We start from the raw sequence: 17566 nt of genomic DNA on the forward strand, positions 1-17566 counted from the left end.
ACCAATTCAGATACAGTTGTCAGAAGCTTGAATGCTGAAACTCAAATTTGTATAGGCTTTGCTTGTAGTGTAAATGCAAACCTTTTTTTAATCATAGTAGTTATAAAGAATTTGGGCCTTTTCATCAATATGGGATTTATTTTGCTTGTATTTTATTTGGAAATCTGAATTTTTAAATTTCAACGTTAAGCTGTGGGAAACTAATTATAAAGCAGAAGTAAAAAATTAAGCATGATAACCAAAAAAAGGAAGAAAATGTGTAGGTTTTTTGCAAACCGTTTTTCTTCGGTATATTTTAATTACCTTATTTCATAGAGATTGAAAATATTTAATGCTTTTATAACACATTAGTTTTAATAAAAACCAATACTTTCAAAAAATGTATTGACTTATGAGTTGTATTCTCATCAAAGACATTTCTCAACTGATTTGCAAGCTCTGTCTTTAGTTACTATGAGACAAGAGTTTACTTTGTTACAGTACAACTGCAATTTAAACATACTACCTTTCTTACAGTAACATAAGGGAAGAAAAATAAAGAAACCATACTCTCATTTTTGAGCAGATGGAGCAGGTTTTTTTTCCTGTTCTGCTATGTGATATGATTATTTCTTTATCCTAATGATAAATACACTATGTGAAAATATGACAATTTTATGAATAAAGCAAGCTTTGTAGCTTTATTTGCCATGGATGCATGTATAGCTGTTTCATTGAGAAATTGTAAATCACAGCAGATTAAGATAGTTAAAGATTCCTCTCAGCAGCTGAGCAATATAAGTAGTCTTACCTGTGTAGTCACAGCCCCTTCTCCTCAAAAATGCTTCTTTTAATTCAATATATGCAATTCAAGCCAAAAAGTGCAAAGAATGGATGATACTTTTGTTCTGTTGTAAATAAGGCAAGAAGTTTGTAAGGTGCATTTCTTCCTTATTAGCTGTGAATGACATGGGAGGTTACAAAATAAGGAAGCATGTCATTTTGATTAAGAAATTTGACCAATATTGCATAGTTTGGATTTGCATCAAACTGCCATGATCACAGGCTTGTATGTATGATGTCCCTGAAGAACAGTTCTTTCCCCCGCCATCCATTTTTCTTTGAGAATGTATTTAGTTATTCAGTTCAATGACAGTAATAGGTTCAAATAAAAATTTCTTCATGAGTGGATGATGTTATGCTTATACAGTTACTGCCATATGTAAATGTTTGCTGAGCTCACTTGACACTGGTGAATTTTTCAGTTTTTCATCACTGAAAAAGTTAAATTTCTGAATTTATTTATTTGTTTGTTTATTTTTGCAATTCATTTATTTACCTACAATTTCCTGGATATTTTTTCTTTTATATTTATCAAAGTTAAAATTAAAACTTTTGCCAGGTTAACTTAGCCATGTAACGTATATTAAACATATTACTGTTTATGGGATTGTTCAAATGAGTTCTCTTTGCCTGCTTTTTAATAGTAAGTAATTACATGCAAGACCATTTTTTTTTATTTGTAGTTTCAGGTAAGTAGTATTACTTTTCAGTGCTTTTAAAATTCACCATTGTAGATACACAGACTTTTTTTTAACTCTTTAAATTCATTTTTGCCTTTAATGCAGCTGATTTTTTTCCCTGTCCAATAAATAATTCCTTTCAAAATCTCCATTCATTTATAGATTCATTTTAAAGGCTCTTCCATTTAAAAAAAACATACGGTGCTAGATCGACTATCTGTATAATAGCCCTGTTTTCAATCCCAGACCTTAACCCAGGCCAGGCCTGTGTTCCTGAGACTTGCTTTAGGCTTGTTGGACCACCCCGTGGCTTGTTCTTACCTCGTACTTGCTCTTCGTGCACTGCTTGTTTGTGTATATGCACATGCTTGATGCTTTAAAAAAATTAAATGATAAGCACAAACTAGATAATTAAAAAATGTGGTTTGGGAGACATGTTCAAGCTTTAATCTTCCATTTCCTATTCTCTGAGCACCTTTTGGATTTCTCAGGAAACTCTCTTATCAGGCATTCTAAGAAAATGCTCATCAGCATCCTGTGCTCATCGTGCACATTTGATGCTAATTACTAGTCCTGTAATTTGGTATCATGTGCACTGCCTCACTGGCAATCTGTTTTGGATGAGAGCAGCAAACCTATTGAAGTGATTACCGTGAGAAGAATTTGTGCTGAGTGTTGTGTTCTTCATTGTTCCTAAAATACATTTTTAAGAAGAGCTGTCATGTGCTTTGAAGACTCCTGTTTCACAGTAGTGTCATACTCAAATATGTGGCTTGTCCCTTTTTTTTTTTTTCTAAATATAAGCTGAATTTATTGGCCAGATTTCTCACCTGTGTAAGAGTTTACCAGACTTGTGTTTGACATCATGCAAGTTCTGTGGTTCAAAGACCTGTTGGTGCCACCTGGTTTACTTAGTTCTCTTTCCTACCATATTTTGGTGGTAGAATTGTTGAAGTATTAAAGATATTTTTCATCTTTATCATATCTGAATTGTTGAACTGAAATCTCACTTGTCTGTTGCCCAGGGGGAACTGATGTCTTTTGTTTCAATTTACAACATGAGCTGAGAATTTGCCTATTTTTCAAGTAAATGTATCACTCTTAAAACCAGTCCTGTTTCTGTGTAGATATGTGCAGTGGGTTATTACTAGGAATTAAGGGCAAGTTCTGGACTACTTAGTGTGTGGGGAGAAAAAAAGCCATTAAAATCTAGTCTAGAAAAAGCCTGAGTAGAAAATGTTACTGGCAAGCATGTAGGCCTTATAAAGGAAGTCTCTCAATGATTTACTCATTACAGCTATGCAGAATCTGCAATTAGAGAATAAATATATGACGTTTTACTCTTTTGTGATAGAACAAATTGAGAGTACTTGCAGGGTCATAGATTAATTGTGATGAGCATAAAAATTAGGTCAAAGTAATCAAGTTTACACTGTTTTTGTTGATGGTCATTTACCTTGTTCTCCAGGTCAAAGGAGGCAGTAAAATTATGTAGAGAATCAGTATTAATAAAGTAAAATGAATAATGTTTAAAACATCATTCTTATACTGATGTATAAAGAAATTTCTTGCTTCCTATTGCATCTTAAGGAAATTGTGGCAGATCAACTGAAAACAAGTGTAAGATTATTAACAGTGTTAAAACAGACAAGTCAACAATACATTGTGTGTGTGAGAACAGGACTGGTAATAGGGGAATATTTGAATTGCAATAAGGTCATGTTTACCTAAACCTGGGCTAATGAGATGATAGAGGGTGTTCTGGTTTTGTTTTTTAATTTTACCCTTGTGACTGCAGCATCACAATGAAAGGGTAGTTTTAATTCAGTGATTAATCCTTAGCTCAAAAGCTATTTCTATCAGATAAATATCTAATTAAGAGTCTTTCATTGAGAAATATTGATGTGTTTATATACATATTTAATTAGGTATTTGTTATTGAAAGAATTTACATTCAAATGCTCTATTATGTCCTGATTCCCCCTAGAAAAACATTGCCTTAGTGCAGCAGTGACTGAATACCTGTTTCATAGGGCTCTTTGAAAACTGAGTTTGAAGTGAAATATGTAAGATCTTCTAGATGTGGAGATATTGCTGTGCATCTCTGTGTGCAATCATATGCTTATAGTTTCATAGTTTCTATACTCAGCTGGTAACTTTTAGGTTAGATCTGTCTGAAGATACAACTTCTAAAGTAGATTATAACAAAGTCAACTTTATACAGACAAGTACCTGTGCATATACAGTCAGAATGGTTTCCTTGCTCCTCTGCAAGAACTAAGTATAATTTGGACTTGAAATATGTGGTAATACTTTTTATATTTTAGATGAGAAATACATTTACACAAATTAGTGCTAATAAGAACAATTTTAAGATGTTCAGAGAATTAACCTTTCTAATGTTTATATGTACTATTTTGTATATTGAATGTATGTAAGAACAATCATATTTTGTAGGTGATCTTTCAGTCTGTTTCGGGCTTCAGCACTGGATCTTGTTTAGACCACCATTCCTTTCATCCCCTACCTCCCACTCCTGTGAATTCGTATGAGTTTTGTCTGATTCTGAGTGCTGAGAAACCATTTCAAGATAAAAAAAGCTAAAATTAAAACATTAATAAGCCAATTAAATGTCTATTTCTTTAAAAATTAGTTTTATTTGAAAGAATGTAACCTGTATTTAACAGGTATTTTTGTATGAGCTTGCTTAGTGTAGTGATGTAATAGAACTATCAGAGTTTTTATTAGTTTAGTTCCCACTTTATAAAGACTGAGAATTGGTGGTGTTGTAATAAACAGGTTTAGCAAAATTCTGAAGGCAGCTTGCCTTTTTCTTTGCATTTGAAAACATAGTTGCACGCAGGTTGGTATTTGGATGCGTTGAGAGGGCTGCTAGTTACTGTAGCAATACCATTAACCTGTTTTAATAATGTAATATGTTTTCAGTATTTTAGTTTTATTTTAGGACATGATTTCTTCATAAAGAAAATTGTCTCTGAAATAAAAAATTTGCAGTTCTTTAATGAAATAATGGTATTGAATGATTCCATCTTTCTGTAACGGCAGATGTTTTTACCCATGTTCTGTACAGAAAAGGTGAAATTCAAGCATTTTTAGAAGAAATCAAATGTATCTAAAAGACAGAGAGCAGATACAAGCTTAATTTTGACATTTTGAACAACTTCCACCAATATCATCAACTAGGCTTAATCTCATATTAAAAGCTGTTTTTAATGGAGGCAAGCTGTTATCTTCTGTTTATCGTGTTTATTTTCTACTGTCATTTGAAAAATAAATCTGTAAGTAGTTGTAAGTAATATTTTTTTTTTTTTTTCATTTTATCCTTATGTCTTTGCCTTTGGGAGTTGAGCCAGTTAAAGCTGTTTAAAGTCGCTCATTCTTTTCGCACTGTGGGAAGCTGCAGCAGCTACACTGGGAATGAGCGAAGAGCAGCTCATACCTTGCTTACAGCAATGCACATATTCAGATCATCAAATCATTGACTCCATGCTACAGCAGTTTTCCTCTAGGCAACTATTTTGCTGTCTTCTACAATTACATAGATAACACGATAAAGATCTCCGCAGGAAACTGAAGAAAATGAGAAACGTTGCTGTGAGACTCTGTAATCAGGAAATTTTATGCAGTGATCTTTTTCCCCCAGATATTGAAAGATGTACACACTGGCCTGCTGCTTTCCCCCATATTCGTGCTGTTTAATCTTTATATCACTGTCCATTCAGATTCCATTCATTGAAAATAAATCTAAAGTTATCTAAAACCAGAATTTGCAATTCTGTTTTCAAGCACAAGTCTTAAATTGAAATGAGATCTAATGTACTTTTGAGACAGTTATTTTTGCTTCTTCTGTTGTTTGTCCTGAATTCCCTTCTGCTCTTTCTGTTCAAAATATCTCCAGTGTGTTTATTTCTTCATCTAAGTAAGAAAAAAAGACAAAAAAGAGTAACGCAGAACTTGATTGATTTTTCTTTTTTCTCTGCATGGAATAAGCAGCACTTTGCACTATGTGCCTACACAAATAAATGAATAAACAGTAAAAAAGTAAACTATTATTTGCCACATTATTCTACCAATCAAATGTTCCTTAATTGGAGCTTGTCATGAAAAGGGATGGCCTTTTTGTTATTTCAGCTGTAGTGTGGAAAAGGGTCATTTGGATATTCAGAGTCAATTTGGAGCTTTCAATAAAGTGCAGCAAGTTTAGGTGGATTGATGCAGCGGAAACCATTGCACATCGCTGAGCACTTGCTTGTTTGGTGGCGTTTGTACTGCTTTGCTTTCTTTATTAGATTTACTGTCTGGGTGACTTGCACAGTGTAGTTCCTTCAATGTATACCTCATTTAAATCAAAAAGTACTATTTAATATAACATATACAAAAAAGTACTTCCTAGCTAATCTAATGAAAAATCTATTTTAATATATCTTGAAGTAATTAGATGTACTCTTTTAAATATTTGCTTGCAGAGTTTTAAGCTGAAGTTTGAGTTGTTTTATACAGGGTAAATACTACTAGTGTATAATTGAAATACAGTTGAGTTGCTTTAGGCATTTAATTAGGTTTTCTTTTCTTGTATTTCAAAACTTTATTATCGGACATTAGAAGAGATGACTTAGTGATGCATGAGAAGCACAATGGTAATGAAAATTGAACTAGAAGTAGCTTATATATTTAAAGAATATATTAAAAAACACCTCTATGTTTAAGAAGCTGATGAAAATGCTAGAGATTAGTCAGTATAAGCCACAGAAAAGCATGATTTTCTTGGATGTCTCTTCCAAAGGGAAAGACATAACAAGAAAGCTGTATGAGTGCTTCCTAATAGAGCTATTTTTATTTCTGTAATGGTTGAGCTTGCACCTCTGTGACATTATATTTGGGACTATGGATTGTTTTAGTGGAAGAATTGCGTAGTTCTTAAATGCTGTCTATATCTTTTGATTTAAAGGATAACCCAAACTAGAGCAGAAAGTACTTGATAATAGTTGCATTTCCATTTCTAATACACACTATTTTTCCCCTTTGGAATAATGAGGATTCTACTTAGAACAGTGAATTTGCCTGTCCTTACATCATTTTTGTGCTTGATGAACATACCTGTAGTGAAAAGTATTTGGAACCATTGGAAGGAAGGTGTTTTTTAAAAGCTGTATTCTACTTTCTGTGAAAAAAAAATAAGTAGAAAATTGTCTTTCTAATTTAATAGTCCTTCCTTACTAGAACAATTAGAATCTAGATTTTCCAAAATCTTAATTCTGGAGCGTCTTTGCTGTCCAAGATACTTTAGGCTTTTTTCTCGAACTGCTGTTTTCTTGCGGCTTCACTCTGGTTGTTCAGTCACAGGCTGGGGAGTCTTCTGATGGACGTTTAATTTCAGCTACGTTTAGACTCGCACAGTTTAGAGGTCTGCATTCTGAGTTAATCTTTTTAAATCAAGTTAAACCTAATATTGAGAAACAGGAATTTCTTTGGATGTGGCTCATGTGATACATTTTAGGTTTACGCTTTAGAACAAGATAGCTAATGCTCTGTCACTGCTTGTTTTTCTGTGTTGACTGTGAAGGGAGGTGAAGACACCCACCTCCAATAGTTGGGTGTATCTTCAGCTTTTTATTAGTTTAAATCCTGGTATGAGTGCGAAATAGTAGATTATGAAAGAGAAGGAGAAAAAAGAGGTAAGATAAAAAAGATGGGAAAGAGAAGATAAAGTCTATTTCATTTGTTATCTTTTCATGCCCACCTGTAGAAGAGTTATTGTGTTGTGCTACAGTTTATAACTTCCTTTTTGTTCTGAAATGTGATAGTGGTGTCATGGAAAGAAAAGGTGCTCAAAGGCAGGAAATTTGCAAAGCAACACAGTAGCTAAGTAGTTGCAATCTTGTTCTTTCAGCAAGTATTTGGCAAAAGAGGGCTTGAAGACTGTTTGTTTCAAGGAGAGTGAAGTATAATAGATGTTTGTGTTTTATATAAATATGAGGAACTCTGGTTCTTTGTTTTTTCTTTTCTGCAGAGAGAAACAGGTTACTCCTGTTTTCACTGTTAAATATTAAAATGAAAATTAAAAATACTAACTAGACTTTTTTCCCCACTGGGGCACTGCTTTATGAGTATATAATAAACATAAACTGTATAACTGTAAGACGTTTTAATGAGTTAACATGTATAGGATATAGTAAAGAATTTGTTCCTTTTGTAGAGGATACATCATCTTTATGTTTGGAAAAGTCTTTTTCTTCTAAATTAATAGGAATATTCAGCCTTAAGTTTCATTTCTGATCTGTTAAGAAGGGCTTCTCTACTGAAAATTGTGGGGTTTTCATGTTTGCTTTAAAATCTCAAGGTCCGTCGGGTTGGAGGTAGATCGGCAAATATTTAATAATGTTTTCACAGGTTAATATGAAATTTGTCTCCTTAAATTGACTTTTTTTTCCATGTTAAGTCTAATGGTTTTCAGTCTTTCTGTGAGTAAGTCTTGTGAGCACTTTTAGTAGTTTTTCTGTTAGTGGAGTTAGTCAAAGAAAAGTTGACATTAATAAAAATTTGCTATGTTTTCTGGACTTTGTACCTTGCTGTTGTCTTATTTTTGAGCTGTGGTCCTGGCATTTCAATTAGGATTCGTTTTGCTAAATATACATCACTTTAGCTGCTTGTTGAATCTGAGTTTAGGTTTCTTCGTTGCAAGATATTTTGGGTTTTTCTTGGTGTTGATCTGTTTGCCTTCAATCCTTTCTTCTTATCTCCATTCTATTCAACCATCTTAACCATGAAAAAACTTTTCTCTTTTGTGTTATTCTTGGCTTTTCTCTTAACTCTGAAGGGCTTATATTTAATAATTGAAATGAATCCAAGTTTGTTCTAGAAGCTGTCTTTAATGAAGGGAGTCTAATAGAGAAAGTGATGGGAGCTGATCAAGATGTTGGAGTGTTGCCTCCCAGTTACTGCCGATACTACCCCCGTTTTCCACTGAGCATTGAGAGGATTTGCTGTCCATTGCTGGGAGAGGAGCATGGTACTGGTTTCTGAGGGGTTCTATCCTGCTTTTTGCTGGGAAGAAAATGATGCTGACATTGGGTACGGAGTTTTTTCCTCCTCACAAAAGGATCTGCTATTCACAGTTTTGTTGTTGCAGTCTGCTGCTCGTGCTTTCTTCGTTGTTTTCTAAGGCAGTATTACAGAATCACAGAATGGTTGGGGTTGGAAGGGACCTCTGGAGATCATCTAGTCCAACCCATATGCTATATCTATTACATGGGGTATTTAAAATATATTAGATACTTGTTTGTTGATCTTCTTGTAGAAACTGGGTTTTTAAAGCTGTAAACCAGTGCAAAGGTGGCATTCCTTTAATACCCAGTAAGTGACTACTGGTGCATTGTTTACAGTCCTGCCACCTCTGAGATCAGCAAGTGCTTTTATTCTATGCCATCTCTGCTGCAATCCCCCGTTTTACTTACCAGATTTTTCAATATCTTAACTAATATTTTATTATCATGACCAAAGCTCCTTGTCCTACAGCTATTAATATTTCACAATCCAAAACCAATGATCCCTTAGAAAATGCACATCCACATATGTAGACAGTAGTGCAAAAAAGAATGCTTTGATAACACCTTGCTGCCGGACTGTTCTAGTAGTGGTAAAATCACTCATATGTTAAAATTATTTCATAACGTGTAGTATTCACGGTTATTACCAACTGAGCCCTTCAAGGTTGCAAAATCAAATGTGACAACCTAAAGATGTACTTAGGCTTCTGTAATGGCATACTGCAAAGCTATGAGACAGATAATAAGAGTTTTAAGATATTACATATTCTTGATTTTTTTTCCTTTGATGCCACGTTGCAGTTGTGTAATGGAGGAGATTCCTTCTTTTCGTATATCATACTCTTGTTTAAGTAGAATCAAACACCTCTCTCTTCTTCTCAAGAAGGGACGGAGCAGGAGCCAGGGCTGGGAAAGATGCTGCTTTGATTCTCATCTTGGTACAGTAAGACACTGTGAGCCGCTGCGACAGGGAGACTGCAGCATTTACTCAGAACATTCCCAGCTTGCGCTGAACTCTATGTGGGGCTGTGTGGGAGCTTTGGGAGTTGTCTGGCAAGGCAGCACATTCTGTGTTCTTTTCAAAATGGATTCATTCAGATGCCATGCTTTAAAAAATAAAACAACATGGGTTAGGTGCTAAAATTTCAGCTCATAGCAAAATGTGAATATCTTTTAACACACTTGTGTGGAAGACTCTGTTTCCTTGGATTAGACATCATTTGGGTTCAGTGCTTTTCCAGTATTGAGGATCATGGGGTGTTTTGGGGTGGGAATAATCTGTTTCCTTTTGTGTGATTTCCTTCTGATTCCAAATGCTTGCACATAAAACAAATCCTCCTTGAAAAGCTGTAGTTATCTTTCTAAGTAAATTTCTCTGGTTTTCTAAGAAGTATTTTTCAGAGCTTTTTCTTCTGCCAAGACTGGAAAAATGCTTTGCTGTGCATAATCCAAGCATAGGCATGTTCTGCAGAGATTGTTCATATATGACTTGAGGGGGCTCAAAATGCTTCTGATGATCCTCTTTCAGGTGTGAAATGTTTAGAACGAAGTAATTTATTATATATTAATTCTGGTTAACCAGGCGTGATTTGAGGTTTCACAGTCTGCAAGAAATTAAGTATTCATTAACATTTGAAGCCATTAGATGACGCAATTGAGCAATAAATGATTCATTTACTCCCCGTTAAAGTAAATGTGCGTTGAAGTTTCTGACTAGAAGATAAGTGGTGGTAGTCTTTGTTTTCAATTATTTGCCTCATCCTTGCTTTATTTATTCTGTACACTTCATTGACTTGTCTTTTTCTCTCTTTTCCTGAAACAGAAGAAGAAGAAGTGGAAAATTTTGATGTTTCCAGTTTGCCTGAAGAAGTGCTGCAGAACATAGAAGCTGACAGTTACTGGTGCATGAGCAAGTTGCTTGATGGCATTCAGGTAAATTGATTTTTCTTGTCTGGAAGTAGTGGAGTTAACCGATTAATGTCATGGCTTTGAACTGCTTTAAGAGAAAGAGTACATCTATGAAAAACGAGGGCGAAGTAGATTTTCCCATTGGAGAAAGCTGCTGCAAGTTTGGCACAGTATCAAGAAAGGAAAGGGAAAAAAGAATGTGCAACTTCATTTAATCAGGATGGCTGCATGGTTCATTGTAGTATGATATTCTAGAGGAGAGTTGAAATCTCCAGTTCTAGAGCATGTTGTGCATGAGTCACCAAGCATGGAGAATGTTTGCTCAAGTCTCCAACTAAAATACTCTCACCAAAGTGATGAAAAGCTGACATATTTATTCATTTTTAAGTCATTAATATAGCAACCTGTAAGCAATTGCTGTCTTTATAGTTCCTGAAATTATCTTCATATTTTTAAAACATCCATTTAACACTTGATGCTTACGCTACTTCACTGAGTGTCTAAACCTTTTCTATGTAGAGAAGCTGTAGATGCGGGAACGTTTTCTGTTAAATGCAGCAAGTTACAGGCTAAGATTGGTGCATTTGTGTGTACATGTTTGCATTCGTTGGTATATAAGCTTATGAAGATTAGAAGGATCTACAAGAAATATTAAATATGTAGCTGAACATCTTGCATTTGGGTGAGAGAGGAATCCATATGATCTGCTATAGATTAAATGGGAGTCTAAACATCTGTATTTGATAGTTAGCATATTAAAGCACTTTATGCTGCAATGCTGACGCATGGTGAAGTAGAAACCTTGGATTTCCCAGTTTACGAAAAAGTTACCTGAATTAAATTTTATAGGCTTTCTGTTGCAGTAGGCATCAATTACTATCTATTTAATACCTGTTTTTCACATCTGTGTAATTTGAGATAAACAGTGTGAATCTTGCTAAAAAGTAAAAATAATCTGATTTTGTAATCTCAGAATATATGCATTAAAGTAATTGTGAATTCCTGGGTTATGATAGGACCAAAACTGATCTTCATGAGAAAGGTGATGATTTCTATTTTGCACTGGCAACAAAGAATTGTTTTTAATGATGTTTGGTATGCAAATGTTTGCAGTCAGGTCAGGGTGCATTGGCTGCTTTCAGTGAGCTGATTAGAAAATAAATTACGGTTACAAATATTTAGGACATTGCTGCTGCTGCTTCGCTTTTTTTATGTTTGTACCTCCTCTTTCTGATCATTCCCTGCTTTCAAGTGAGCTACTTGTGTACACTAGAGGATCTTTGCTGTGAAATTGTTTCAGTATTATTTTGGTGACAATAGAAATAGTTACAGGGACAGCAGGACTTTGGTTGATTTATTTCTAACATTCTCTGAGAAGATGAGGTGATAGACAAGTGCTTCTACTGTACTTATTAGATTCAGCCGTTTGATAAGTCCCATGTAACTGTATTTGTTTTGAAATGCTTTGAACAAATGTTTGAAAATTAGATGTTTTGTTTCTCTAAGTGGTTTTAAAGTAGCAAAGACCCTGGAGGTTGAATGTCTGTGTGTGTGTGGAAAAGGGCTATTCTCCATTAATTAGTAAATCATCATAAAATGTGAATAACCATAAAAATTCCTATGAATTGAAGCTGTAATTGTCAGTGAAACTAAATCAGTGTTTTCCAGATTCTTTATTTTGATTGCATTTTTTGATAGATACTACTTTCCTTACGGTACTTGGCCTTATTAAAAGTGCCTTGAGATATTCTTGCCTGTGATCTATGTTTTACTATGAATGTTTCATTGGCTACGGCATGCTGGCTAAAACATATTGTGAACTTAATCTTGTAATGGAATTAATTTTAACAAAATTGTGATAAAATCATGTCGACATAAGTCTTTAACTTCTTTGAAGGTATTTTAAGTGTACTGGTTAAAAGTCAAATTAGAAGCTCTATGTTTTGTGCAGCACTGCTGAAAAGCATAGTCATGCTGATTCCCATAAAAAAATACTGCTTTGCTTGTTTCAGTTTCTCAGAACTAATATATTTTAAAATGTTTGACCACATATCAAAAATATGTGAGAACGTATAAAGGAAAAAAAAAGTGAGAACTTGAAATCTATTTGAAAGGAAGAAATCCAGGTAAAGAAACCTCTTTCTGGAATACCTTCTGTCTCAGTTTTGCTGCTTTTTTTTTTCCCTAGAAAAGGAATTTCAGAGATCACATCATTTCGCCTTAAAATTCTGTTTTCATACAAAACCATGAAGTACTGATAAACAAAATATTCAAACTAATTCTAGTGGAATTAAACTGCATCAATGAAAATTTAAGCTCTTATATAAATGGAATGGTTATCAATTCGATGTATTCAAGGATGCACTCATCTATCAAAAGCAGGCTTGAAAGATTATGTTGGTGGTGTGACTAATGATGTTACAGTTAATTCAGTGCAACTGCAGGGCACTACTGAAATGAAAGGGTTTGCTTGCTTTTTTTCTTCTCTTCTGATTTTTTGGTTTACTTCTGTGTTGATGCCCCGGTCTTGTCAGATAGAGGAGTGATGTAGTTGCAGGTTGAGTTGATTGGGAGAACTAACCCAGCAAGAAATTAGCTCATTGAAGATAAGAGAATAAATAACCAAAACCGACCAAACATTAGAGAAATAACGATTATTTTACTGAAGAGATGCCATCCAGAAGAACCTGGACAGCCTCAAGGAGTGGGCCCATGCAAATCTCATGAAGTTCAAGAAGACCGAGTACAACAATTATGGTCCCGTTATGAATTTTTTGACTAATATGAGCTAGATACATTTTGTGTGTGTGTTTTTCATTTTCCAACACATGAGAGTGTAATGGAAAAATGATTGGTTTTGTATCCCTTTATTATTCTTAACAGAAAACTCATTTATTTTCTAGACTGTCTCATTTTCTTGACTCCAGAATTGTCAAAGGTGTTATTAAGAAATATCTATTTATTGGTTGAATTTTGATACACATCGTATCTATTATTTCTTCCTTCCTCACTCATGTTACTTCCATCCCTTCTTTGTCTAATGTTACTCTGTGTGTTTTATAATAGCACATCTTTGAACCAAAGGAACCTATGGAATAAAAAGTCTGTGTTGGCATTGAGCAGCATGGCTATCGCTTCTTGACACGCTTACAGTTTTTAGCCTAGAGAAGAAATAAAAAACTTGGTCAAATTATCTGTTGCTTTAACAGATTCACTCATGCTGGTTTTTGGTGATCTGGGGGTTTCCATGCAAGTATGTCTTCGGTTCTAATTATAGAGAGGTTGTAGAGTCTTTATCTTTGGAGTTGGAATCCCGACTGAGCATGGCCTGAAGCAGCTTGGCCCAGGTCGCCCTGCTTTGGGCAGGGGTTGGGTTTAGATGGTCTCCAGAGGTCCCTGCCAACCTCAGCGATTCCCCGCTGAGTGCGAGAATCACTTCCCTTCCCTCCTGGCCCCAGAGGCGGCTGGTCACCCTTGCGGCCAGGCCAGACCGCCGGCGCAGGCTGAGCTCACTGTTGTGGAGACTTTCCTGCCCTTTTCCACATGGCTCCTCCCCAGCCAGTGCATCTCCAGCCTGGATTCTTGCTGATTTATAAAAACCTATTTCTGAGGGTTTATGTGGCCACGTGCAAAATACGTCTCAATAAGACCACCATTTTTGATTCTTTTCAGCACATTAGTGGATAATTTCGCGTTTGTAATCTATATAACAGTATTTTGGTGGATTCCTATTGTGAATAAGAATCACGTATTCCTAGGGTTTTGGTTTTTTTTTTTATTGCTAGTTAATTTCCAAAATGATTTTGTATTGTGTTACAAGTAGAACAATCAAAAGATAAAATGTTTCAATGTCAGTCTACTGTGCTTGTGATAAAGCTGGTTGTCATTAGAACACTCCTAAACTGTTGATGACAGATGAGTATTTTTGCATTTTCACGTGTAGGAATAATGACCGTGCACATGGGTAAACTACAACTTATCCCACAGTATTTTTTCCACTTAATTAAGTAGACATTCCCATATATCTGTCGTAATTAGCTTTTTTTGTTATTAAATCATTCTTTACAACATTTTCTTCAGCTGTGTCCTGTTAACATTCAAGTAAAAAGTTCATGCTGATCTATGCCACCTGAAACTGTAATGTTTCTATATAGAGTATAACTCTTCATTTTAACTTCAAGTATAATGGTAATAAAATAACCAAAGGGGAAATATATGCACTTCATAATGATCTAACCAGATGTATTAAAAATAGCAATAAAATATTAAAACCATTATTTATCAGGGCCTGGGAATTTTTAGATGAAAAGGGAGATAGTTAATTTTCAAGGTTGTGAATACACTGAGGTATAGGTTGTTGCAAAAGTAATTCCACTTTTGGATGGTGAGTTTTAAATCATTATAACTAGGATCAAACACGTCTTTATCAATCAAAAGAGGAGCCATTACAATCAACACATCTTTGCCAACAAGAAATGTTTGTTTATTCCTGTAGCATAAAAATTGGTGCTTCAGGATTTGATGAACTCTTGGAAAGCATTTTCTGCATCCTGCTGGTTGTGGAAGTGTTTGCCTTGCAATAAGTAGTCAAGATGCCTGAAGAGATGGTAGTTGGTTGGCAAGAGGTCAGGTGAATATGATGGATGAGGCAAAACCTGGCAGCCCAATTAGCAAAAATTTTCTGAATACTTATTAAAAAATAGTATTCTGTGTTTCAGATGGAATATACTGTGCTATTGGTATATGTTTCGGAATAAAAGTATTTCATCTTCTACCTAAAATTTACAGCATCAGCTTTTGGGCTTTTAAGTATCTATATTTATGATTTCAAGCTCTTATCCAGGTTTGAACTGTTGTTTGACCTACACCATAATCCAAAAATATACTCTTAGCAATTTTATTGCTACTTTAACAGTATCAGTAATTTATGAGACATCCAATTGTGTAAAACTGAGGTTTGATTACATAGCCCAGTAGAAGATTTGGTCTTTGGTTCTGAGACTACGGATACTATTATAACAGGAGAATGACTACCTACTTTTTGATAACAGGATGGAAAAAGCAAAATCTTACATAGAAAAAAGTAAGATACTGCTTTTCATGTAGAAAATTTTGGAGTGCAATGATCTGTAAATCTCTTTCCTACTGCTTAGGAAACTTTAAGTTTTCAAAAGTCAGGCTTAAAAATTACAAAGGTTGAAAGATCTTTTATTTTAAAGGAAATGTCTTGAACATGCTATAGAATACATGCAAACAGCATGCTCTGGCACACTTATGTGTTTGTTCTGCTGCATGAATGCTCTCTTTCTCTCCAGAACTGCATTTAAGACTGAATTTACATTGTGGTTTCCGGCTTCAAGAAACATTTTGGGTAAACTGTGCCTATTATTGCTAGTATTAATATACATGTTGGCTCTCATCATTTAGGTGCTGTGCTTTCCTCCCACCTGCCCTCGCCTGTTCTGATAACTTTGAGAGCAAGGTGAACCAAGATCTTTAATAGGGGTTTGCTTAGAGTATTCACAAACATGTGAATGAAGTAATTAAATGAGTTTAAAAAAATAAAGTTGAGAAGGTCCCTTTCTGACATAATGAGAAAAATATACAACTTAAGGGAACTTTTTTTTTCAGTTGTTTATTGTTAATATGATAATGTATTTTCACAGACCTAAACTGATGTATAGGAATTCTTAAATATACATCAATAGAGAAAATCATCATCTGGGTAGGCTATATACCGATTACTTATTAATTCTTTACACATAAAAAGTCTGATCTGATTGATAAAACCTTATTACAAACAAGCAAGCAACACGACTTGTGAAAACTTTCTGTTTGTTTCTGTAAATGGTTCTGATATTTTCAGCGGTACATTGTTGGTGAACAGCCTGAGTGACTTGAAAAGATGAGAGTCACTGTGCCTATACTTGTGCTTGGCTGCGGTCATTCTTGTCAAATTATTGACTGGGTTATTTTTAAGTTTGGCGGGCTCTGTTTCTGCTTCATAGTATAAAAGGTGATTTCCCTTTTCAATTTTCTTCTTCTCTTGAAGTTACCTCATCATCACCTATTGAAAAAAAAAGTTGCGGGGCTTTGTTTAGCTAAGTCCTGCCAAGTCTGAATTTTCAAAATAAAATATATTCCTGATACAATTAATATTATATATATATTGTGTATTAAGTAGTGCAGTAGAGTTCTTTATCATTCATAAGGCATTGTTTCCCCAAGGTTCTTAGCTTAGAGTGCTGCAAATTTGTTTCATTTTCTGGCCCTGGGAGACAATTTTTAATATTCTGAAATTCCTTCTGTTTATTTTTAAATAATATAAATCAGTGTGGAAGGGCAAAACATCTAAAATGTTTAAGTACCTCGTGTGTAGATAAGTAACGTTGTGTTTTGAAACTTGAAAATATTTCCTAAGGAGTGAGTAGACAAAGTAATATAGTATGTTTTCATTTGTGTGTAAATATGTAAAGTGTGTATATATATGTGTGTGTGTATATATATTTATTTATTTATTTATTTATACACACAGTTGGATATATATGTATATATATTGCTTATACTTACAAATTTATCGTATATGTAATTAATAATACATGTGTTATTATGTTTATATATAATACTCAGTACGTATTTGATTCCTTCTGTATGTACTTAAAGCTGTCTTTGTACTTATACACCAGATGGCATTCACAAATGCTGTTTATGTTCTTTTTTCCCATGTGTAATTGAAATAATTGAAGAAGCCAGAAAGTAAGGTTTTCAGATTTATTACGGACTCATCATTACAAAGTACCCGTAGTCTTTTGGAAGAAATTTAAAATTAAAATAACGTGAAGATATGTTGAGCTTACTGAAGAGTTGCTTTCCAAGTACATTTAATATGCACTTAAAAAGCATCTGGGTTCTCTTTAGCACTCCATTGTGAGTTAGTAATATTTTGAATAGATAGCTGTCAGTACTGTGGGTGTGTATGGTGTTTAGTAATGCAGTATATTTGTGACTAATAACAATCTCATTGATGTATATTATATATAAGAAGTGGATGTTGTCTACCTTGACTTCAGCAAGGCTTTTGACACTTTC

General features: G+C 34.4%; 1 protein-coding gene across 3 annotated transcripts in view; it reads left to right on the top strand.

The window, feature by feature from the left end:
- The window catches only part of TBC1D22A (TBC1 domain family member 22A), a 164011-nt gene that overhangs the window by 54408 nt on the left and 92037 nt on the right, over nt 1-17566 (top strand). For all 3 annotated transcript variants that reach the window (XR_013922065.1, XM_080343458.1, XM_080343459.1), the window contains exon 9: nt 10392-10501. Coding sequence is in view for 2 of the 3 variants with exons in the window: in XM_080343458.1 (XP_080199584.1) it covers nt 10392-10501 (110 nt within the window). In the remaining variant the exon portion in view is untranslated. The remainder of the gene's footprint in view (nt 1-10391; nt 10502-17566) is intronic.

Source organism: Nesoenas mayeri (genome assembly GCF_963082525.1).
Source record: "Nesoenas mayeri genome assembly, chromosome: 1".
NCBI classification, from domain to species: domain Eukaryota; kingdom Metazoa; phylum Chordata; class Aves; order Columbiformes; family Columbidae; genus Nesoenas; species Nesoenas mayeri.